The 24,406-nt window shown below is 41.8% G+C and overlaps 1 protein-coding gene across 4 annotated transcripts; it reads right to left on the bottom strand.

Moving 5' to 3' along the window:
- Positions 1–3,466: 3,466 nt before the first annotated feature.
- Positions 3,467–22,765, bottom strand: LOC138592509 (integral membrane protein 2B-like). Of its 4 annotated transcripts, none has more exons than XM_069663334.1 (7): positions 22,555–22,765; positions 8,294–8,479; positions 6,607–6,675; positions 5,561–5,710; positions 4,970–5,080; positions 4,602–4,752; positions 3,467–4,241 (listed from the first exon to the last, which is right to left on the bottom strand). In XM_069663334.1, exons 1-7 carry the CDS (start codon positions 22,636–22,638, stop codon positions 4,153–4,155), a joined length of 840 nt encoding a protein of 279 aa, XP_069519435.1. In that variant the 5' UTR covers positions 22,639–22,765; the 3' UTR covers positions 3,467–4,152. The 4 variants fall into 4 exon arrangements, with proteins under 4 accessions (XP_069519435.1, XP_069519437.1, XP_069519436.1 ...); XM_069663336.1 differs by having other exon boundaries at positions 8,345–8,479; XM_069663335.1 differs by having other exon boundaries at positions 8,294–8,476.
- Between the last annotated feature and the right edge of the window lie 1,641 nt (positions 22,766–24,406).

The following is a 24,406-nucleotide window of genomic DNA, read 5'->3' as shown; positions in this document are numbered from 1 at the left end:
TATACATAATATATCTATATTTTATATATAATATATCAGCTGTACCCCTTTTTACTGCTGCTGATGCAAATAATACGACAACTGAACGAAAAACAAAGAGTTAAACCCTGTATTAGAAAAACCTGTAGAATAATTATTTTATTTTGGTAACATTTACTCTGATTTATTTCTTCACACTTTTATCCTCACAATGTTTTAAGTTATTATTTTGAGATTAAAAAATACTCAGAGACCACATAACCGAACACACACAGAGACAGGGTCCAGTGATGACACGACACATCGTCTTTAAATCTGAGTGTGTGTGAAGTCATCTCTCACCTGTCCGGTCTGTAATCAGAGCCTGACACTTCGCTGCGAGTGCAAAGTCCAGACTCTGATTTAATCCTCAGAATGGCAGCAGAGGTTTGCTGCTTTATTCACCGTCTCAGATCAGGTTTCTGTTGTCACATTTTAGAGATCACACCGCACAGGGATATGTCAGGCAGCCACCGTGTGTGTGTGTGTGTGTGTGTGTGTGTGTTTCTGCAGTTATTCCTGGTGTTTGTTTCTATATCCGACAGAGAATGATGTAAATATGGTGTAAGAATATTTGACACTTTTAATTATGGAAGGAGTATTCAGATCCCTTATGTAAGTGTATACCAAAGGTTAAAAATACTGCAAGTTAAAGTCCAAAATCAGAATCAGAGTCGGAGGTTCACGTTACGAGGAATGTCTCATGGTGGAAAGCAGCGAATATGAATCAAGTTAATGTACTTATAAGTGACAAGATTTGAAGTACTTAATATACAGCAAAAAAGGCTGCTGTGACAGTTACAGATGGTCTGACTACTTATATCTGTATATGTAAAGTAGTTATTAAAAGTCAGAGAGTTTGGAGATAATGAATGACGGCCACAGACTTTGATACGATCCATCCAGTAGTTGAGATATTTCAGTTTGGAGGATGGAGAGACCACCTGACCCCTCCAGGTACTCCGGCTTCCTCCCACAGTCCAAACACATGCTCGTTAGGTTCATTGGTGACTCTAAATTGCCCGTAGGTGTGAATGTGAGCGTGAAAGGTTGTCAGCCCTGTGATTAACTGGTGACCTGTCCAGGTGTAACCCCGCCTCTCAGCCAATGACAGCTGGGATAGGCTCCAGGCCCCTGTGACCCTGACCAGGATAAGTGGTATAGATGATGGATGGATGGACGTTTTAATATCAGAGTTTGAAAGCACTCTGATATAAGGAAAGTATTACACACAGCATGTATGATAGGTTTACTTTATAAACTGATCACGTTTTGGATCAAAATATTAACTAGCAAAGGAACCAGAAACTTCACCTGTCAGATAATCATGGAGTCAACGTTAATGTTCAAGTAGAAACAGTCATTAAAAACAGTTCTGAGGCACAGTACTTCAGTCTGTAGCAGGAGTCTCTAACATCCACTCTCATGATCCCTCAAGGTGACACTCACCAGCTACCCACCTGGCCCATTTCCCATCATGCCCCTGGGCGAGGTCCCTCTGATTAGTGCTTTAATCAAGGACAAATTTCCACTGTGATCAAATAACATGCAGGCAGAGCGCCCGCTGTGACACCTGATCCAGTGTCAGTCCGCTGAGGTGACGGCTGCAGACACAAAGTCACATGATGACACAGCACAGGCACCAAGTACAAATAAACATGTCCCATACTGCAGTCACAGCACCAGTACAGCCATGTAAAATACTCCATGACAGGTCAAAGGTAATGAAGTAAAGAAGTTTTCTCTTCTTTACGTATCGTTGTTAAAGTCATCTAAAAATATTCTTAAAAATGTTCACTCTTTCCAAACAGACGACTCAGAGCGAGCACTGCATCCTGCACACTGTTTGAATTAAAATAAAGTTCCTATCATCACTTAAAAACACCCTGCGCTCATATACTGTGCCCATGTTATGTGCAGGAAGTGGTCATGTGATTTGAACCACTTCCTGTCCATCACACAATTCACAGGAAGACGTGAGATCAAAGTAAACCAACCTGGGGACGGAGAGGGCAAAGGAAACAAGAATCTACAGCCATGCTAGCAGCTCCAAGAGCTAAATGCTAACATCAGCATGCTAACATTCTTACAACCTACTTACCTGCTAGGCTGGCACAAGCTGTTTTCTAGCAGTAAGAGCAGCCTGTATAACACTGCATCACAACATCTCCACTGGAAGGGAGCTGTGTGGTGTTTATTTCTCCTCTGATGGCACTTTGACATGTGTCTCCCTGAGAGGACATCCTGAAGTGAACTTTGACCTGTTGCTCCACTTGAATGGCACATTGGTCTGCATCCTGGTGTGCAATTTTGCATGTTCTTCTCCACTAAAACAGCACCCTGGAGAAAACTTCACATTATCTCTAATGTGGGAGCAACTTAGAGTGTTCTCTATGTCTCAATCCCTGGCAGGGCTCTATATCCGGGCTTCTCCTCAGGAAACGCACAATGACGGCATTGTGTCCATGTTTTTTCAGCTGAAGGGCGTCCTGGAGGAACATTTGATCATGTTTTGTTTACTCATAATTCAACCTTGATGGCACCTCCTCCAATTTAAGGGAACACTGGAGGGCACTTTTCACATTTCTCCACTTTAAAGCACCATGAAGGACAATTTAACACTTTGTCATGTCTTCTCCACAAGTCGGGCACCGTAGAGAGCATATTTAGATGTTGTCTCTTATCAAGAGCAACCTTTGGGCCATTTTACACGTTCTCCTCTGGAGCAGCACCCTGAAGGGTACTTTATGATGTCATCTCCACTGGAGGAGACTTTAAAACGTTTTCTTCACTGAAAGGGCGCGCTGTTACACTTTCACTACTGGAATCGCGGTCTCCATGTATGGGCTGCACAGCTCACAGCCACACAGCTGGACGGTTCCTGGTTTGAATCCCGGTTCAGACGTAGTGGGCCTTTCTGTGTGGAGTCTGCATATTCATCCGTGCATGCGTGGGTTCCCTCCGGGTACCCCGTCTTCCTCCCACAGTCCAAAGACATGCTCGTTAGGTTCACTGGTGGCTCTAAATTCCCCGTAGGCTCCAGCCCCGTTGGGACCCCAAACAGGACAAGCGGTGCAGATGAGGGATGGACGGATGGATGGTCTCCATGTAGGACACCTGATCATGTTTTATCTATCAAATGTGCATCCAGCAGCCAATTTTGCTGCACTTCTTTCAGGGGCGATTTCCCCCCTGCCGCTCATCACTGGGTCCTCCAGTGTAGCCTTCTGATGACAAGCAGGCGTAACCTTTATCATGTTGAACATCTTAGTTAAGAGTGAAAGCATGCATGTTTTCTGATCACTATACACAACAGTATAATAGTAATAGTAGATATCATAGAGTAAAAATGTTATGTTGTTTACATATGGAGATGAGGACACATTCTGGACGGTCTGATGTAGAAGATTAAAAATGTCCACATAAGAAGTGACAGACGACACAACAGTTGTTTTTTCTGTTTTGTTTATTGTGTTGGTCTGTTCATATCTTTAAAGAGATTATATACACAAATTAGTACAAGAAGAGTTATCCAAAAAATTACACATTCAAAAAAAGATAGACATCCCTTGTGAAAAAGATTTTAACCTAAGTGTGTGTGTGTCACTGTGAACCCTCTCTGCTGTGAGTTGTACTTATCTTAAAGCTAAACAGGAGAAGCAAATGTCCACACTCTTACATAAAGATCATTTCCAGTTAAGAAAGAACAGGAGCAGTGTTTTAATCGCTACAGCAGACAAAGTACAAAACAAAACGTCTCCCTGGACTCATCGCTTACAAAAGTCGCCCTTTTTCTTGGATTGAAAAACAAATCTATGAAATCATCTATGAAATAAACGCTCATGCTATAACTGTAATTATTTTGATTAAAATAATTTACTGTAGCCGACCTTTAGCTAGTTATTGTCTAAAAAAGTCTAAAAAAGATTAAAAGAGATCCCCGTACAGAAAAGTGGAAAAATACATGAGTCATCTCCTTTTTTTTCACAATCAATCAGCTTCACATTTCACTCCTCTCACGCACTCAAACTACCTGAAGTAAAAGATAGAAAAAAGGAGACAGGTGAGGGTTAACAACACAAATCTCACTGCACGCCAGTGACTTTAAGAGCAGGTGTGAGGCGCCGAGGCCTCTTAAGGCTCACAGATCAGAGTCTCCACCACAACCATGGCCTCGAAGTGACGAATCTTGTGGCAGTTCAAAGCTTCACGCTTCTGCATACCTGTAAGACGATGAGAAGGGATTAACACGCTGCTTTCAGGGAGGAAACGCAGCTCAGGTGTTAGAGTCCCTGTGAAGCTCAACAGGTAGCTAAGGAAAAACATGGCCTCTGGAACACTGAAGCATCTCTGGTGCTCAGACTGCTTTCATGCAGACTCAGGTTTGTTGTACGTATTCAAAACTGAAATCAAACGCTTGGTCAAGGGGAAACCCCCACGTCCAGGTTCACCAAAGTGTGTTGCAGCTGCGCAGTTTATTTACTGACTGCAGCGTATCAACAGACTTGATGCTTGTGTGACTCGGTTTGAACAGTTTTAATGCAGAATTATTGAAGAAACAAAAGAGGACTTCCTGCGCTTACCCAGAATCCTGTCTCTGCGCTGCAGCTTGAAGGTGTCTTTGCCGCGGCACAGGTTGTAGATGAAGTATCCGAGCTGGTCGACGTGCTCCAGGCGCTCGGTCACAATCATCTCTTCATGGATCAGGTAAGACTGGGGCAGGTAGGTGCCGGCCTGAGCAGAGGGAGGAACACACACACACATTTCACCAAACAAATAATATCAACAGAAGAGTTCAAGCTGCTTCTTAAAGACTCTTAAGATTCATTTATTTTAAGCATGGGCAATAAATGACTTCATCTTCCCCTCTTGTTGATCCCGTTGGTGTAATTGTTTTTGTGTGTATTGTTTTCTGTTTCCGGGGGTTGATTTAGTGACCATTAGTGTTTACCTTGACGTTTACGAGCAGCTCCAGGAAGTCTCTTGGAGGCATGACGACTGAGGTGTTCAGGGGGATGACGTAGCACTTGTTCAGACTCAGATCCAGGTAGGCGGTCAGCCTCTGAGAGAGAAGAGACGTTTACACACCAACAGAGCAGCTAGTTCCAAATCTGCATTCTTCTTCTAATTAAAATATAACCCTCATTTCTCTTCAAATATAAACACGAGACATTCTGATTTATTTGGAACAGGCTGATATTAGAGACAGGCTTTAATACCAAATCCCCCCCACTAAATAAAACCAGAAACTTCTGCAGCTTTTTGTTATGATAAAATTTTTTTTTTCACATTTCTTTATCTATTAATGCAGCTCAAAACTTTGCTGTAAAAGTCTTCCATCCTGTCTAAAATTTGGAGGCTTTTATTTTGAAAAATCCACAGGAAGAGTGTCACTGACAGCTGCTCTTATTTTAAGATCCTCTAATCTTCCTTTCCTAAGATGTTGTTTACACATCACATTTGGACTTTTAATAAATTATTCAAACAGGAAACAGCTGACGAGCTGTGATGTCAGATTGTGGGCGGGGCTTCGTCGTCTCACCCTCTGGAAGTCATGGACGATGTCTGCGGGGTCTCCGTCGTCGAACTCGGGCACGGGGACGTTGATGAGCTCCACCTGCTCCCTCTCTAGCACGCGGATCCTCTCCTCCAGCTGCCGCAGGTGGAATTGGTTCGGAAGCTCCACCTCCACCTGCGAACCAGATCAGCCAGTTCATCAAACCAGTTCATCAAAGGACCCATTCAGTCAGTTAGAGGCAGCGTTTAAACGCTGAATAAATCTCAGCAATCTGAACCAAACTACTGCAGCTGTTAAAGACCACAACAAACAGAGTTTTGTTCCATTTACTAGAAAATATTTAAACTAAGTCACATCAAACATTCTGCTGTTTCAGACATCTGAATATTTCAAACAATATAAAACCAACTGGAGCCGAGGAATCGTCCAAAACGATCATTAAGTTTGCAACTTTGCTTTTCTTGGGCTGTTTTTAAGATATTTTAATTATTGATGAATTTGCGGGTTAATTTCTCATTTCCTCAATTTATTTTTTGCACTAAAAAAGTGTCACATTTTGTTAAAGCCTGAGGTTGTCTTCAGATGTTTTGGGTTAAAAGCCAAAGATTTTCTCTGAGCAGAATTTAATGATTTAATCAGAATTATTTGATTTTATTTCCTAGTGTTATCGTCATTGTAAATCAGCTTCTCAAATTAAAATACAGGGTGAATTATTGATTGACAGTAACTGCTCTGATGTGTGTCACGTGGATAGAGCTGGAGATTAAATGTAGGAAAGTGTTGACTGAACAGTTAAAATTAAAACGTTCCTGTTTAATCTAAACTAAAGATTGGTGTAAAGACTTTAATGCAGTGTTGTGCTGCGAGTTCAGGCTGAGGTCACAAAGTCACTCAGTAACTCGTGCCATAAATCAATCAGTGACTCAGTGTGTATTGATTCATTAAGCTGGAGTGAAAAACACTCCAAACCCTCACGTGTGCTTTTAACCTGATAAGCAGCAGGAAGCGAAACTCTCCTCTGCTGTCCGACTGGCTGGAAGAAAAGAGCATTGTTTTGAACAGAGTCATACCTCGTCTTCCTCGTGGATCATGTAGTCTTCCTCGCGGTAGTTCACCCCGCAGAAATACACCTCGTCCCCCTGCAGAGACGAGAAGAAGAGACAGAGAACAGGTTATGGGTGCAGTAGAGGCTTTATGTGTGATGCTGTTTAAAAGCTGAGAACAGCTCCATACCTGAAGACCTGACTCATTTCATTCAGTACAAAGACAAACTTTATCGGCAGAGATCCAACAAAAGTTTATTGTCTTGAGTTCTATGAACATCAGCCTCTCACAGACTCTCACCCTGCCCTGTCACTCACTGCCTCGTGTCTCTGTGTTTTATACTGATGACTTCTTTGGCATCAGGCTGCACCTGTACAAAATATACAGCTGCTACATACACCGAAGAGATCATGTGAACATATTCTATATAAATATTATTTATATCATTTATTTGGTTCTATTTCACATCTTATGTGTCTTAGTGTTCACTGCACTGTCCTGCACTTCACCTTGTTAGGGGCATTTTGTATTCTTCAGTTAATCAGACATCGTGATGAATCATTATACGATTGTCCTGCAGTATATCAATTATCGCAGAATCGCTGTATTGTGATATGATCTTTATCGTGGGCCAGGTATCGTGTATAGCATCGTATCGTATCGTATGGTGAGTGTGAGAAGCACACGCTGTTTCTCTACACTGCGCACGCTTTGTGCTTCCGTGCCGCAGGAACGCTCCTCGACAGCTCTGACATGTTATGACGTGTGTGTGTCCTCCCCACGCTGCGTTATTATGAACTATGATGAACTGATCGCAGGTTACAGCTCCTGCTTGTGTCATTCACAGCATGCGGCGACCTTACAGAGCCAGGTAGAGAGCATGAGAAACACACAGGTCTGTCATATCTGCTCGTCTCCTCACGTCTGGGGTTAAAAATTGAAAAAATTCAAATACTGAATTTTGTCGTTGGTTACCATGGCAACGAGTGAAGCTTGGAAGCTTCTAGGCATTCGGGTCAGCCCTAAATAATATCCAGGTTTGCAGGTCTTCTGTTAGTCTCTCTGGCTCTTTGCAGAGCATGTGTGACTTTCAGTAGGTGAAACCTCCTCGTGATATCAGAACGGACAGGTGGGGGAGGGGCCGGAGCGAGGGGAGTTGTTCTCTCGGATGGTTAGAAAAAAGAAAATGCTAAATGGGTCTCCAAATATACACACATTATTCTGTTTGGCTGTTAATATATGTGGGCGGGCCGCGACCCTGAGAAGTGTAGACGTTACAACGACTCTCTCAGAGGAGTTTTCTGCTCTGCCTGTTTCCGCCTGCGTCTCTTGGACTCTGCTGGCAGTTATTAACCTCCCTGCAGTTCTAAGGTTTGGTCTGTTTATCATTCAGACGAATGGAACCTGCCCATTAAGGTGGAGTTAGCATCGACATAATAAAACGGCTCACAGCAGTTTACCTGCTCCAACCTGTCGGGTCATTTTCTGCTGCATGATGTGATTTATAGTTTTGTTCTTTTTCATCCAACTGCCTCAAACACAGGCGTGAATAATGTGTTGATTCAGACTTTCAGGAATGTGAGAGTCTTTTTGTCACATTCTGCTTTAACAATATTTAATATAGAGACATTTTCTGGGACTGACACTAAAACTTTACGTGTAATAATCTGCTTTAACTGTTCCCTTCTGATGTCTGACTGCGGTTCAGTTTACCTCACTGTCGTAGGAGGAACTGTCCCACTCTTGTCCGTGCTGCCTGCTCACCTCCATGATGTAGTAGCGGTACAGGTAAGCTCCTCCCACCACCACGCCAGACAGCATGAGCGCCACGCCCAGACACATGCACCAGCACCAGGCCCGGGACTGGTGACGCACCACCAGAGCTGCCTCCACATCCTGCTGGAGAGAGAAGAAGAAGACGGCCGATCAGACGAGACGAGACAGCTTCTAAAACACATTCAACATCGACCTGCCGCCATGTTCATCAGATTCATCCAATCACTCGAGTATTTCTCCACATTTACTCCTCCCTTTGGCAGATTCTTTACAGACAAAAGCACCTTGATGCCGGAGTCTGACTTCAGATGACTTCAGCTGAGAGTGTTTCTAACATGTAAATGCAAAGATCAAAGCACACGTCCACATTAATCTGACCGCAGAGCGCTGAGCTGCAGCTGAAAGAAGCAGGTCAACATGCAACATATTCAGGACAGGTGTTTTCTTATTCACGTCTTTCTGACAACATGAGGAAACATGAACTGCTGATGTAAACGAGCCTTTAAACTACACTTACATCTGTTGTTAATTAATAACCTTAAATGTAAAGGAATTTAAAATGTGTAGCTCACGTTGTACATTTATAAAATGTTTAAAAACAAGGGGATGAACAAATAAAGATATTTAGGAAAAGTCTTTAATGCTCGTTTGAGTCTCGATTTTTCTGTACAAAACGATTTTAAGTGTTGTTTGAATTTTGCCTTTAATGTTGTTATAACGAGCTTCAGCCAGAGCCTTTCTGTCTCTAACCTTGTGTTTCATTTCTATTTCATCGCTCTCAGCTTTTTATTTGTAATTGGTGTGAGACCTCCGTGTGTTTCTGGTTATTTAATACTGACACAAAATAAACTACTACATGAAATAAAGTGTGATTACCAGGTTAGTATGGGCAACAACAGTGTGACTGTTACGATTAGGGGGGGACAAAATAAGATACGGCAATATATCGTCGTCCTACAATTATCGAAAGGCTGGCAACAAATACCGATATTTTAATTTACAAATATTTGGCGCTCTAACAGATTTCCCTGGGACTCCCAGCGTGTCACTACTTCATGACTCCTCCTATCATCATCACTGTCGTGCTATATATCAATAACCGCAGAATCGCTGAATCGTGATATTATTGTTATCGCGTGTCCTGAGTCAGCCTGAGATTCCCGCCCATAGTTATGATACCAGGAAAGATTTGATCCTCATATAGAACTTATCAGGACCTTTAACACCTTTAACGATCCAAACAGAATGAATCCAGCACTACAGCATGAAGTGAACTGTAACTGAAACATTACATATTCTCATTAATCAGGTTTTACTTGATTTCTTTTTTTTTATGTTGTGTTAAAGAAACGTTTCATTATCAAACGTCCTGAAATGTCAGACATGCTGCTTTTCTTTGCCTTATCTTCATGGAGCTAATATTCTGATATCATTATGTAGAAGTGTTTTTTTAACACAAAAGCAGCTCTCTAAAGACGCATCACTGTGGTGTGTGTTTGCACATGAACAAGCTCTGGGACAAACTCTGAGCCGAGCGGAGAGGAGGATTGTGGGTAAATATTCAACAGTGCAAGAAGAACACCGAGCTTATCGTCAGACAAACATGAGTGTGTGGACTCTGGCCAGGAGGATAAAGACTCTTTCAGAGCGAGTCCCGACATGTCTCCTGATTCACCTCCTGCTGCTGAAGGCAGAAAGCTTCTTCAGACTCGGAGGATAAACTGGTCTGAGACACGAACGCAGCATCGTGGAGCTCTGACGCTCCGCGGTCGGTTACCCGCTCTGTTAAACTGCTGTGGAGCCTAAAAACAGAAGCTGTGGTTTCAGTTAGAGAAACTCTGACGGAGCATTTCACTGTTTGCTTTAACACACTTCTCCTAAACCTACTTCTGTTTTGATGGTTAAAAAGGGATTATACAGAACTGAGAAAAAACACCCTCAACTCCCACAGAGATTCTGTCCGACCAAAACAAACCAACCAGAGGGCTTTAACAATTCACCATGATAAGAGCAGAAACACGTGAGAGAATCACACAGAGATTTTATGATGAACTGCTTAAAGTCGGTCTGCATAAAACAAAATCAGCAGTTTGACATTCATATGTGTATTTACAGGGCGATGCAGTTCAGCCTTTACGAGCGGATAAATGAGGTTCACGAGTCGGCCTTTCTTGGTCAGAAGTATAAATAAAGAGCGAGCGCTCGGGGTGCAGGAGGCGACTGATGTTTGTCTGAAACGAAAACCGAGACAGAACTCCTCGCATGTTGTTCAACGCTTTTCTGAAAGGTGATAAACCGGCCGAGAGAAGAGAAGCGTTGAGAAAAAAGGAACCTGGTGTGAGAACTAAAGAGGAAGTGAGGGTGTTTAGAGAGCAGCTAACACTCGTGCTGGCGGTTGGAGTGTTTGACAGGCGGACGCGGGCTCCTGAGGCTTTTCTCCATCAGCTGAAAGCCGACGTTTGTTCACATCACTCACTCGCCTTTTCACTTTAAGGGAAGAAAAGAGGAACTGACGGATAAACAAGACAGACATAAGAAGAGGGAGACTCCATGTACTGCACCAACAAGAGACACATGAGAATATTAAACAGCTCAGCTCAGAGGCTTTCTACAACGACAGGAGGTGCAGCTCCCCAACGTGAAGCCAAACCCTCTCTGTCGCCCCCTGCTGACTGGCTGCAGTATAGCTCATAAAGCCGCCTCCTCCATGTTAACAGATGGGACATGAGTCAAACTATAAAATCAAAATACACGTCAAATACATTTTTCTCCAGCATGGTTTGTGTCATTATAGTTAGTTCTTATCATGCTGATTTATGTCCAAGTGTTCATTTTTCTGACAAGTTTATTTTCAATTAGTTATTTGCACCTGAGGGCTCCAACAGGGCAAGGACACCTGAGGGCTCCAACATGGACACCTGAGCGCTCCAACACGCCAAGGACACGAGGTAAAGGTGTGTGTCGGGCGGAGGAAGGGGCGGGACGTTTAGGGCAGTATTTTCTGTAACTTAGCAACAAACCGCACAGAAGACATTCTACTTCCTGTTTACACCATCAAACACAGCTGTAAGTGTGTGAACTGTAATTTGTGACATGTTAACTGTCTAAAGCAAATAAATATCAATACTAAGCAGTTCATTTCTTATTAGTCCTTAATGTTGAAACACAGACGGTGGTTTGTTTTGAGTCATCGTCAGGTTGTAATTTCATCACTGAAAGCAGCCGTCACGTGTGAACTCTCCTCCTGTGGGAAACGGTGAAGTAACAGCTCTGGATTCTGACGAGGTGAACTTCCTGCGACAAAAATCTCCAACAAGATCTGACAGGCCTTCATGCCTTTTCATAACTACAACACACACACCACCATTAACACACTCGTATGTCAACACAGCGAAGTATGTGGACGTCTCTCAGAGCAGAACAAGTACGTCACAAACAAACTCAGGGATAAAAAATGTTTGATTCATTTCATATATCTACTTTAAAAAAACAAACATTTTTCCCATCACTGATTTTTGCCCAACAGACGTGGACGCTGTTTGAAACTTACATCTGTATCATGTTTGACACATCAAGAAAAAGGAAATAATTGTGTTAAAAAGATTTAACCTCTTAAAAACCTTCAAATGTCTTTTTATCCAACTGACATTAAGATATTATATTTAATGACATAAATCCAGAGAATGTTTAAAAAGCTCCGCCCGTAGAAAACTCTGCTGCAGATCAAACCAAGCGCTCCCTAAACTAACAGCCCCTCCCCCAGGGGGCGATGGAGAGCTTTGGGCTTCACTTTGGGGGGAGCTGGCAGGTCATGTGATGAGCGCCGACCTCTCAGCAGCAGGTTAGAGTGAAGAGTAAACAACAGAGACGGTCGGAGAAACTAAAGTCAAACGTCTGAACAGAAGACGAAGAGCTGGTCCCCTGAAGCGGCTCGTCAGCGCTTGTTTGGAGGTGTTTCAGGTTTAAGTGATGTGAAGAAGAAACAATAACCAGCAGAGAGGTCATGACCCCTGCGTCTGCGCCGCAAAGCAACACGACTAACTTGTTGAAGCAGCTGAAAGAACAAAGTGCAGCATGATGAGTGTGTGAAGGCCGAGAGGGAGAACGAGCTGCTCCCCGTCCTCCAGCGTCACGTCAGACATCCAGAACAGAGACGCTGCACAGAGACACCCGATCCACCCAGCTCCCACAGACACTCTTACATTACCCATGATGCACCACACTCAGGTGAAGAACCTGATTTTAAGTCTGAGTTTTAAGCAGAAAAGAGCTGGAACGCAGCACATGATGGAAGTACAATAAAAAATGTCCCTTAAATGAATAAATAATCGTGATGATCATTTTGTCCGTAAACGTGCAGCCTGACATACAACGTGTTTTTATCTGTTCTTTGATCAGGTGACGAACACATTCAGCTCTGGTTGAATATCAAACTTTCATAATTATGCAACTTTGTGCAAACTAAAGCTTTCTCTGCAGATCGGAGCTGCAACTAACTTTCGTTTCCCATATGTTTCCTGCTTATCTTACCGGTTTTAATTGATTAAAGAGCCCAATGAGGCCTACTTATATTGCCCCTTTATCTGGCCATCAGTCCAAAGGTCATTATTCATGTTCATATGTGACAAAAGCATCAGATCCTCACATGGGAGAAGTTTGAACCAGCAAATATTCTGCTTTTTGTAAGCAAACTGGTGATCGATAGCTGTTGATCGAGTGATTGTTTCGGCTCTAACGAAGATATTTCAGGTTGATCTTCTCAAGTTTAACATCCAGGAACTGATTCTCATGACTTCATCCGTTCTGTATCTCTGCTGCTTCCTTCCACTTCCTGTTTTGTTCCCAGGCAACCTCTGTCCCACTCCTCTTTGTGTGTTTATCCTCTGCAGATGACTCAGCTCTACTCTCAGGTCCTGTGTTGGTCTCTTTTTGGCTCTAATGAAAAGACGTCCGAGCTGCAGGTTTAAAGTCTGCTGGAGGTTTGAAACAGTCAGACTTCAGCAGAGTCTTTAAACTAAACCAACCAGCCACAACAAGCTAACATTTCACACTTCATTAAGTATTTACGGCCTCTCATGTGTGCATGTTCCTGATATTCAACATGTTTAAAGGCTGGATTATCTGATGTGCTTTGTTTTAGTTGGATGCATCGTATCAAAGAGGATTATGGGAGTTGTATTTTCAACAATGTGGTGTTGGTCTTAAAGAGAGGTGAGGTGGGACTTTCTCTCTGAATAAATCTGTACAGTATTCAGAGGTGTGCTCCAAATAATGTGTGATCTGTGTGAATTGTACCCTGAAGAACACACACGATGTTTGCTGATTCATCGTCAGCAGTAAGCAGTTACGTTAAACGTCGTCTCTTCTCTTGTGCAGTACAAGTCACTCAAACGAACCTGCCTGTCACATGGGCAGATTAAAGAGCATTAAAGGAGAATGACTACAGGTCGGGTCATGTTGAGCTGCAGCTGTGTGAAAGCAGAGGTTCTGTGAGAGCCAGCATGTTGTGAGAGTTCAACTTTGGGCGTGTGATCTTTCTAATGCCATATTTTCACAGGCACTACTATGGGGACGGGACAGCAGGGCCGGGAGAGTCATTCACTGATTCTTAAAGCTGCAAAAAACTGTTCTTTCTGAATCAATTTATTTTGGGGTATAAAAGATAATTCAGCTTAACTTGCTAAATGTTCTCGACGACCTGCCTAAAGACTCAAAAATATTCACAACAAGAGTAAATGAAGGAGAAAACAGTAAGACAGGAATCCTGAAATATAAAGAACCACGATGAGGTCGTGGTTTCAGAGTGACGACAACTGGACACATTATCAACTAATCATTTATCTGCTAATATTTAGGACTTCATTTAAATATGGATTTATTATTATCATGGATTTATTAACGTTGCTGTTAAAAATCATTTCTTTGTTTGAAACACTGACGTCAAAGTTTCGGTCTTTCTCTGTCATTTTAAATCAGACAGTTGGCTTCCCTCTGTGTCCCGCTCTCTCGCTGCTTTAGATTGTTTTTCAGTATTTTGTGTGTCGGTGAAGTTTCATGTCATCGATCACATCATTTTATTCCCTGGATGTAACGATGTCGTTTAATGACTGAGGATTATTACACTTTGTCAGTCAGTGACCACTCTGACCCTGATCAAGCTTCAGTGTTGAGTTTAATGTCTTAATGGGATCAGCTGCAGAGTCCTGAGCACCTGCTCACCTGAGAGCAGCCTCTGTGTGTGTGTGTGTGTGTGTGTGTGTGTGTGTGTGTGTGTGTGTGTGTGGGGACAGGTGAGTATCAGTGTCAGGCCCGAGCTTGAGTTTCAGTCTGTCAGCTGACACGTGAAACTCCATCCCCCGCTCTGAGCGGGCTCTGTGGGTCGAGTATCTCATTCAGATCTGTGCGACATTACACGGACGAACAAAGACATCGGCCCGGTGCGAAGAAGAAGAAATGTCCCGATTCTAATCGTCAAAGTATAAAAGATAAAACGGAAACTTAAACTGATCTCTTTTTTTAGTCATTAAACCGACCTGACACGACCCGGACAAGCTAAACTGCAGGTTAAAAAACAGGAAGTGAAATGAACGAGGTCACATTGATCAAACTGAAAATGGTAACAAAAAACAAGATAAAGATAAAACCTGGTTCAGGAATATTTTGGGATGATATTGGGATCAAATTTGATAAAAACCTGCAGACACAAACGAGGCGATCACTTTAACTATCGATTCATATACTGATTATTTTCTGCCACACATCGTAGACGAATCAACATTTACTGAAATAAAACCTTTGTTTCCGTCGGCTGCAGCCGGAGACTGAAACAAGCTGAGGACGATGTTTACACATTTATATTTACACACATTTCTCTTCACTTTGTGACGGACACATGCAGCTGCTGTTAAACTCATTCATCCTCAGTTACTTTCATCTTCACTGCTACAAACCTGCTTGTTTACCTGCTTTGTTTCACTATATTTGGTCATACGTGGTGTTTGCTGTGGTTTCATGAAAGCTTTGGGTGTGTTGAAATGATTATGCTGATATGTGCAGGTGACCTAACCCTTAACCGCTACACTCTTCTTTAACTTGGCCTTTAGCCAGTCCGTCACTGTAAATAAGATTTAATCTCTTCATGTAAAATTTCCCAGAGCTCAAATTTGTACCGTCAGGGTTTGTGTTCACTAATGGCTGTTTGTGTGCTGGCCGCGCCCGTCGTCTACTCAAACCAACAGCTCGGCGTCAGCTGCCTTCTGTCACTCTCAGTTGGAAATAGTCCACCTTTTAGAACATCGCCGCACTCGTCAGTGTCACTTCTCCCTCACCGACCAATCAAATCAGCATCAACTTTGTCAACAACGATGGCGGAGGAGAAGCTAACGCACCCACACTCGTATTTTTGAGGGTAAGATTTCCAGGTCCAGAGCTGCTGCTGACGCCAGGACACGACTCCTGTCCGTCGTTTTGATGCTTTCTGTGGAAAATGTCCTGAAATCAAATGTTCAGCATGAAGAGCGATTTAAAGAGATTGAACCGTCTCTACCACGAGAGGCAGTGCCACCAGAAAACTTTCGTAACCTAGCAACAGTAAGCGCCGGTCAGAAGCGCTCTGAAACTGAAAGCTAAAAAAGAAAGATCTGTTGGTGAACTAACTGTTGACTAAATATACTCTTTATACTTCATATTTCACTTACATCCGAGTGTGATTTTTTGTGTTTCTTAGCTCATCACTGCAGGTTCAACATTAACATCTTTAAAACACATTATGTATGTTTCAGGCTCTGAGCAGCAGCAGCTCTGCAGCTCTGCTCTGGGTGAAGGGTGTCTGCAGTGCGGGGGGGGGGACGTCTATACCCTCGGCCTGGTTAATCTTCCTTCTTGTTGGGTTTTAGCTGCCGGCGCCCTGCAGGAGGCTGCGTAAGCTCCCCGGCTGAGTCCCGATCTGACTGATTAAACCGTAATCCTCTCCAAGCAGCCGCATGCCGAAGACGACGAGCAGAGGACACGCAGGAGGAGGGCGGCGTGAGCGAGGAGAGGCCCGAGCTGTAATCTGCTAATGTGGGTACGAAGGCAGGTAAAGAGGTGTATCTGAAGGAAGCTACCCATTACCACAGAGGAAGAAGTACCGCCACATGGAGAGGAGGCCGTGCTGTTTGCGTACAGGAAGTTTCCATAGCCAGAAATACTTTACATTTCCATCTCTGAGTGAATCGCCTGCTGCTGCTTCAACACGCCGACACAAACAACAACAGGAAGTACGAGAGAAAACTTATTTTCAATGTTGATAAATATCACGATTAAGTTTTCCTTCTGTCATCAGGTAAAGAGTTCAACATCTACTTCAGACTCACAGAGACAAACGAGACGTCTGCAAATAACCAGCTGTGCCGATGCCACAGAAGTCACTTCATTTTAACATTTAGGATGAAGAATGTAGGTCATGCTCACCTGAGTGGCTGAAATGAGATCAGTTAACTGACTGATCAGTTAACTGAGTGATCGTTTCAACTGTAAACCCTTTGCTAATAGAGAAATGGAGAGTAGAGCACCTGTGACCTCATGAATCGACCACAGCACTCTGAACACAGGAACTCAGAATACAAACCAATTCAATGCAAACCAGGACCACCAACATCAAAGCTCAGAAATGTTGCTGCTTCGGGCCTGAAGTCTCACAGTTAGTCTGACTGCGTGGTGCACACAGCTTTCTGTGGCCTCTCATGAGTGCATGATGTTGAACATTTATGATTCACACGTGCCAAAACATCATAACTCAACCATGTTTCTTTTATCGGTGGTGCCGGCATCAGAAAATGATTACTGCATTCAATGAATCTGAAAACTATCTGGTAAAAAGCAAATTAAAGATCATCAAAATGTCTGAACAAGAGAACAAAGTTACGTTAACAAAAACTTACAATCCAAGATATTTACTTTACTGTCCTCGTCTAAAACTGGAAGATCACGACAGGCCAGTCAAGCTAGCAGGTTAGCTTGCAGCTGCTTTCTTGCAGTTAGCTTAGCTTAGCGTTCTTCACATTAAAGAAGGGGGGATTGCAGGGTAACTCACGATACGTACGTGGGCCACCATAACGATAATATCACAACAGCGATTCTGCAATAATTGATACATTGCAAGACGATCAATCATTCGATGATAAATCATGATTTGTGATGAACTTCTTCTTCGGCCAGTTCATGTTCATGTTATTCTCCTTCACGTCATAAGCGCCACCGTGAGAGTCATGACGTGGTGACGCGGTGAGTCAACATCAGCTGTTCATTTGTAAATTAAACTATTGATATTTGTTAGCGTTGATAAGTGTATCGCACGAGTCAGGACGACGATATATTGCTGTATCAACCACCCCGACCAAAGAGACACTTTGATGGTGTGTCAGCAGATGAGAGCTCAGCTGAAGGGAAATGGTAACTCATGTCATTAACGGTCAGACACAGAAAAACTTTGACCTTTAACCTTCAAATATTTGATATTTTTGTCTGAAAAAAGACTCAATGATGGAAGTGGTTTGTTAGATTTGTGGGAAACCTTTCATCTTAAATAGAAAGCCCCAAACAGGTGTAAATAAATGTGAAAGGTTTGTTGTGACAGTGAAAACTGATTTCTTCATCAACTGACCGACTTCCAAACAAAAACAATGTGGCCGTCATCATTTAAAAGATAAAAAAGAAAACCTATTCGCACCGCCTCCCAAATATATCAGTGCTTTTTAAGGGTTAGTTGACACGCGCATGTATAAGTAAAGTTTCAGTCTAACTTTATCGGCACAGTAAGAGTCAGCGCGTCTTAATAAAGCCCCGTCCTGTGTTTCGGCTCATATTAAACCATCATCGTCCCGCCGTCTCCACAGACTCAAACTGTGATCAGTTGTCACGTAATGAACACATAAAAGTAAAGAAGTACAAATGTCAGATGTCTTTAAATGTTCTGTCTGGTCAACAACCCAAAGCTCAAACAGATCCAGTGTTTGGACATGAAACAGTAAAGGAGGAACTGTTCTGTTCAGATGCTTTAAAAGGGGATTTTTAGGGACTTTTTGTTTTAAACATGACTCTGGTTTTAGTTTCCTTCTTCATTGTGTGCTTCTTACTTCCTCCTCGCTGCTGAGGAACTCTGTGTGGGCAAACGATTAACTTTAACTTGACTTAGATCGATTAAAAATACCAAGAATCTGACGACTCTCTGAACATTTAGCTTCAGCAGGAAGTCAGAGATGCTCCACACATTACAGCACACTCCACCCAAACCTGCGCCTCATGCACCGACAGCCTGAAGGATAACCTGCAGCAGGAGCCGCACACTCCTGCAGCTCCGTGTGTGCCTCCCGCCTCCTGCGGCAGCCTCAGGGAGCAGCTCAGGTTCAGCCTCTGATCGGATCTTCACCGCACACGGAGCTGACAGCCGGAGTGACGCGTTACTGAATGATACGCTCAGGTGTTCCTCATGCTAACACTGTTTTACAATGGGACTTCTGCACAGACAACAAGCAGCAGGTCAAGTTAATAAGCTGCTCATTTACTGGCTCATATTTGACAGAAAATGAATAATGACAAATCAATCACTTAATTCCCATCTCAGTATGTGTGGCTGAGAGGTTCTCAAATGTTTTGCTGATATGTTATCCTCCTTTATTACTGTGATTAAAAATAGACCGTACATTATTCTTTATGCATATGTTATAAGAATGTGTCAACTGATCAATAATGTTATAATAAAGCTGCATACCATACAAGAAGGCAAAAGGAGGCTTCAGAGAGTTTTTAATGTTTCCTGGAGTTTTAAATAACAGAAACTGAAAAGTTCACGGCCTCAATCAGGGCAAACACTTTATATTTAAATATGAGGTTCCTCTGTGCACGGACCAGGACGCATTGCACGTGAGCTGCAGCTGTTTTTCATACCTGGCGAGGATGATAGAGACGAGGCTGAAAGCCTTTTAAAGTCTGGATGTATGACCGTGCAGAATCAGCACACAGACGGACGGACAGCAGGAGAGTTAGTGTTCATTTACACAGAGTCTAAGTGAGTTTAGTAAAGCAGATCAGATCAAACTCAATGATTAATTAATGGGTTAATCTGAGAGGACACAGCTAAACCAAACCATATGTTAAATATCTGTAACTGTACAGCCAGCCGAGCTCATTCTGCAGAGAGTTCGACTTTGTTATTTTCATTTTAGTAGTTTTGAATGTATGAAGTTAGCTTGTAACAGAGGACGTCAACACTGTAGTATTACTACTTTTACTGAAGCAAATGATGTGAACGCTGCTGTCAAAGAGCTGTTAAAATAAAAGGAAGTTACGCTCTGCTGCGTCCCCGTCAGGCTCCCGAGCTGCAGGGTGAACACACTCTCAGACAGAAGCTAAACTAAGCATGCCGACAAACTTAGCATAAAGGTTTAGCTTGGTCTATTTTTTGTTTCTGTAAATGTCTCAGAGAGGCGGCAGAGGCTTTAGCTGATTGGTTTGAGCCCAGTTTGACCCGTTGAAGACTGAGACACAACATCAGTATTGGACTGGTGGAGCTCATGAACATGAGATGATGCAGGACGTGTTAGAAGACCAGAAACAGGAACAGTATTTGGTTTGTTTCCTTCTTTACTCATGAAATATGAATTTAAATAAATACTTCCTGCGAAGCTGCAGGTTTGTTTTTTTAAATTACGAGAAAGAGAGACAGAAGTGAAACAAAGAGAAACTAAAAACCAGTTCAGGCTAAGAGACCAGAGGAAGCTCGTTCTGAAAGATTGTGGTGTGGTAACCGTTTACATGTGATCGCTACTTAAACAGTCAGCTTGAGTCCAACACCATAAATGTGCATAACAATAACACAAACAGAGCAGCAGCTCCGTGTTCTGTGAGAGTAAAATCACTGTTTTTATGAATGGAGTCTGGTGTGGACTTTTAGTGGACGACCTTTGACCCATCAAGGATTATGTTGCAGCCATTACAGCCTGTTTCACTGCTCGAAATGAACACATCGACCGGGGAACTCACACACGAATCATAATAAACAAATGTTTTTTCAGTCCGCTGGATGGTGTCAAGTTTATTCACTTGAGGTCAGCAGAGGTCAGCGGGATTGACAGGAAGTTGGTCAAAACGAAGATGAAGACATCCTCTTTTAGTTTTAGCTTTACAGTAATTTACTGTCCAACCCTCGTGTTGGTGAATCAGCTGATTAACAGAACGCTTGTACAAGCTGTAAAACTCAACCAGGTTTTTATAACAGGGTTGTGAAGCCATGTTGCTGCAATAAAATGACATGAGATGAAAACACTGAACAATATATTAAACAGATATATTTTCTTTCTTTCTATTTGTGTTTTAAAAACAGGTAAAACTGAGCAAAATATTTAAAATCCAAATAATATAATATGGTATCGTGATAAATTGGTTTGTCAGGTCTCTGATTATTCACCATCGCTTGTAAAAATACCCAAATAACACTTTAAGCTCGAAAACAGCAACTACAAGAAGTGCACGAGAATCCCCCCAAACAACATGTAAAGAATCTGCTGTGTCTGCAGCCGCGTCCCTCCCCATAAGGAAACATTAAGATCTCACACACTGAAAATCAGAGAGGGAGAGGGGGGGTGAAACCAACGGGGCTAACATTTTACCGTCTGCAGCCGCAGTAACCACACAGGAAGACGGGAAGTACACACCACATCAAACAGATCCAGAGATTAGACAGGGCCAACACAAGATAACATGTTTATCTACAATCCTGCTTTGTTTTTGTGCACATTTTCTGTCTCTTAAACTCGAACAAAGTGTGCGTTCTCCTCAGCAGCTGCATCTCACTCTGTGCACACAGCGCGGCTCTGTGCAGGTCGACAGACGCTGAAATGTTTCTGCCCACAAACTGCTCAAACTTCCTCACACGGAAAGCACTCCTTCCACAGCAGGGTGGAGACTTTTACCAGACTTTACCCAGAGACACAACACCCCTCAGCTCTCAGCGGCTGAATTATCCACTTTATTACTGTCATTTACTTTCTAACATGTCGCACTAAATGTAGAGATGCACAGCTGGGATTCTGCTGACTCCTTTCAGCAAACACAAACTAAAACCTCCAGTTTCTGCAGACATTTCAATCCTGGAAGACCAAAGTCTCCTCTTCCTCTGCAGCTCACAGAGGCTGAAAAACACAAATGTATCAGTTCTTCTTTCTACTTTAAAGACCACACTCTTCATTTCCAGTTGATCAGGGTGTTGTGTGTTTGCAGAGAAGATAACCACAGCTTACATCTATTTTGCATCTCTTTTACAACAGTGACGCATTTTACAAAGCAGCAGTAAGACAAGAAGTAATATAACATTTCTTTCAAATTAAATGAAGCAAAGATGAAAGAAAGCAGCTAAAAGACTGACAGAGCAAATGAAACGGTGAAGACAGAAAGAAAAATGACTTATAAAGTGTAGAGGGAGGATAACGGCTATATTCTTTATTCTTAGTATTGATATCTACTTTATTTTAATATCTAATAACTTTATGATCTTTTAGTTTTGCAGCCTCTGTGAAGCACTTTGTAAAACATTGTGGATCTAAAAAAAGTGGTTTATAAATAAAGAGTATCACTGAAATCAATAAATATTCTGCCGGAAATGTATTCAATTTAATTATTGAAGTGTTATTTTTTTAAGAAACACTGCGAGAAAAAAAAACTTATCTCAATAACAAGATACCAAAACTTAATCAACAATCACTGAACACATTTAGTTGCTGCCTGTTTAGATACAATTGCGTTTTCTCACATTACATTTCCAATCCTGGCAAAAGCGTTGGCTTAAAATGCTTTCTCCATACACAAAAAATAACGACAAAGATACAGAAGTACTCGACAAATGTTAGAATGTAAAAAGCCAGCAAAGAAGCCAAACTAGCAACACAAAACTATAAAATATTACGTTTATCAAAGACATTAAATGCAACATGAGAAAGTAGCTAAACTCACAAATTACGTAACGTTACCAAAACACACTGGAAGTATTAAAACATCCCAGTGATGTGTCTTTCAACAGAGTAAAAGTTCCAGAAACAGTTAAATATACTTAAAGTGAAGCTAAATAGCAGCATTATGAGTCTGCGCGATTTAACAAACTGCGTCTGTTTGCACCGAGCTGGAAGCTAACTCAACGTTAGCTCTGTTAGCCATTTTCTACTCACTTTGTCCTCCTCGGGAATAAGAGTTTCTGCGTCCTTTTTCACATCTTTCTGTCCCAACGCGGAGTTAAACGATACTTTAACCATCCTGGAAAAAAACGCTGACAAACTTCAAAAAATTGAAAATAACGATGAAAAAGCCTTTTAAATAAACAGAGAGAATTTGCTCCGAAGTGAAGTAGACGCACTTCTCCCCGGCCAAGTCTGATCTGTTGTGATAACACGGACAGTTAAGCTAGGTACGGGTCTACAGTAGAACTTCCGGTTCTGCTTCAGAATAAAAGCTAATTAGACCGAAACCTGGCAACATTTCCTGTATACGCTGTGGCTTTAGAAGTATTAGTTAAAGTTGCAACACTACAGTTTATTTAAGTACAAAGAATTGTACTTTGAGTATTTTTATGTCATGCTACTTTTTACTTAAATCATATCACTATGATTATGTTGTTGTTGTATTATGTTGTTGTTGATATGATAACATAATAGTAATAACTTTATTTATATAGCACCTTTAAAAACATCAGTTTACAAAGTCCTTTGACGAAACAAACAATCATGAACACAGTGGGTAACAAAAGAACCCAAACAACATGGCTGACACAGACAAAACAAAGTTAGTCAATCTGAAGGTAAAGCATATACATGTCCCTTAAACTTCTCTGGTCTTATTTACCTACCTACCTTTACATAACTACGGTCTAAACAGGTAAACCTCTTCAATATTTCACTGAAAATCAAAGATGAGAGAAAAGTACAGAAATGTACGTAGTGACATAGTAAAATACAGATAGCCTACCTCAAACGTCTCCTTGAAAGTATTTCATCAGGAAATGAAGAGAGAGCAAAACCTTAATGATAACATTAATTACATTAATTAATTTTCGTGATCTTAATAATTCATATATATTTATTTAAAAAATCTAAATTCACAGAGAACTTTTTCATTGCTATTTCTTCATCTTGTCCTGCTATAACTTGTTTTCCTCCACATACATCACTGGATTACCAAACAGGCAACATGAAGCTGCTCTGAGCGGCCCCAGACCATCACGGGCCCCAAATGCCCAGGCTGAATGGGAATTTTGTTATATGTTTGGAGTTGTGTGTCTAAAGCATTCTAAATATACATATATGCTTGTTGCTTAAGAGTTAGATTAGATTATTAGATTATTGACAGATATGTAGGCTAGCCGAAGTCTGTTAGCTTTGCAGTTAGAGAGCTAACTGGAGTCGGCACATCAATTAATCTTGGTGAAGAAATAGTTTAGCATATAAAGACACATTGAATGTCAAAATAAAGTCTTTACACTTTGGTTTTTGTATTAATCAGGCACACGACATTTAATGTTTTTATTTGTGATTTTGTTACTGTTGGACAAAACAGGCTAGCTATTTCTCCTGTTTCCTGTCTTTATGCTAAGCTGAGCTAACCAGCAGCTAACTGCAGCTATATTTCCATTGTACAAGCATATTGGTGGTATAAATCTGAACAATCAACATTTTGCAAAAAACCGCAATTTATTAAATAAAATAAATTCTAATTTAACCATTAATGTGACCAACAGTGGTTTTGCTTTTACTTTGTAGTTGCTCATACCGGCCAACTGTAGCTACCTTGATTAGTCTGTCTCCACAGCTGCTCCAACAGAACATCAACAAAACTAAACAACCAGACATGGTTGCCATGTTTCGGCTGATTTCCCCCGATCAGAGCGGTGAAAGCGAAAGTAAAAAGTATAGAAAGCAAAAGTTATACTTTTATCATTTAAACTCAGTAAAATATCGTCAAAGTATCACAGTGAAGGTACAGCAGTAGTCTCAGCTACAGGAAGTAAAGTATTACAGTAAAAGTATA

Source organism: Semicossyphus pulcher, unplaced genomic scaffold (assembly GCF_022749685.1).
Source record: "Semicossyphus pulcher isolate SPU_LCO1_2020_fin unplaced genomic scaffold, fSemPul1.0.p SCAF_15, whole genome shotgun sequence".
Lineage (NCBI taxonomy): Eukaryota > Metazoa > Chordata > Actinopteri > Labriformes > Labridae > Semicossyphus > Semicossyphus pulcher.
This window is presented reverse-complemented; position numbering and strand designations above follow the sequence as displayed.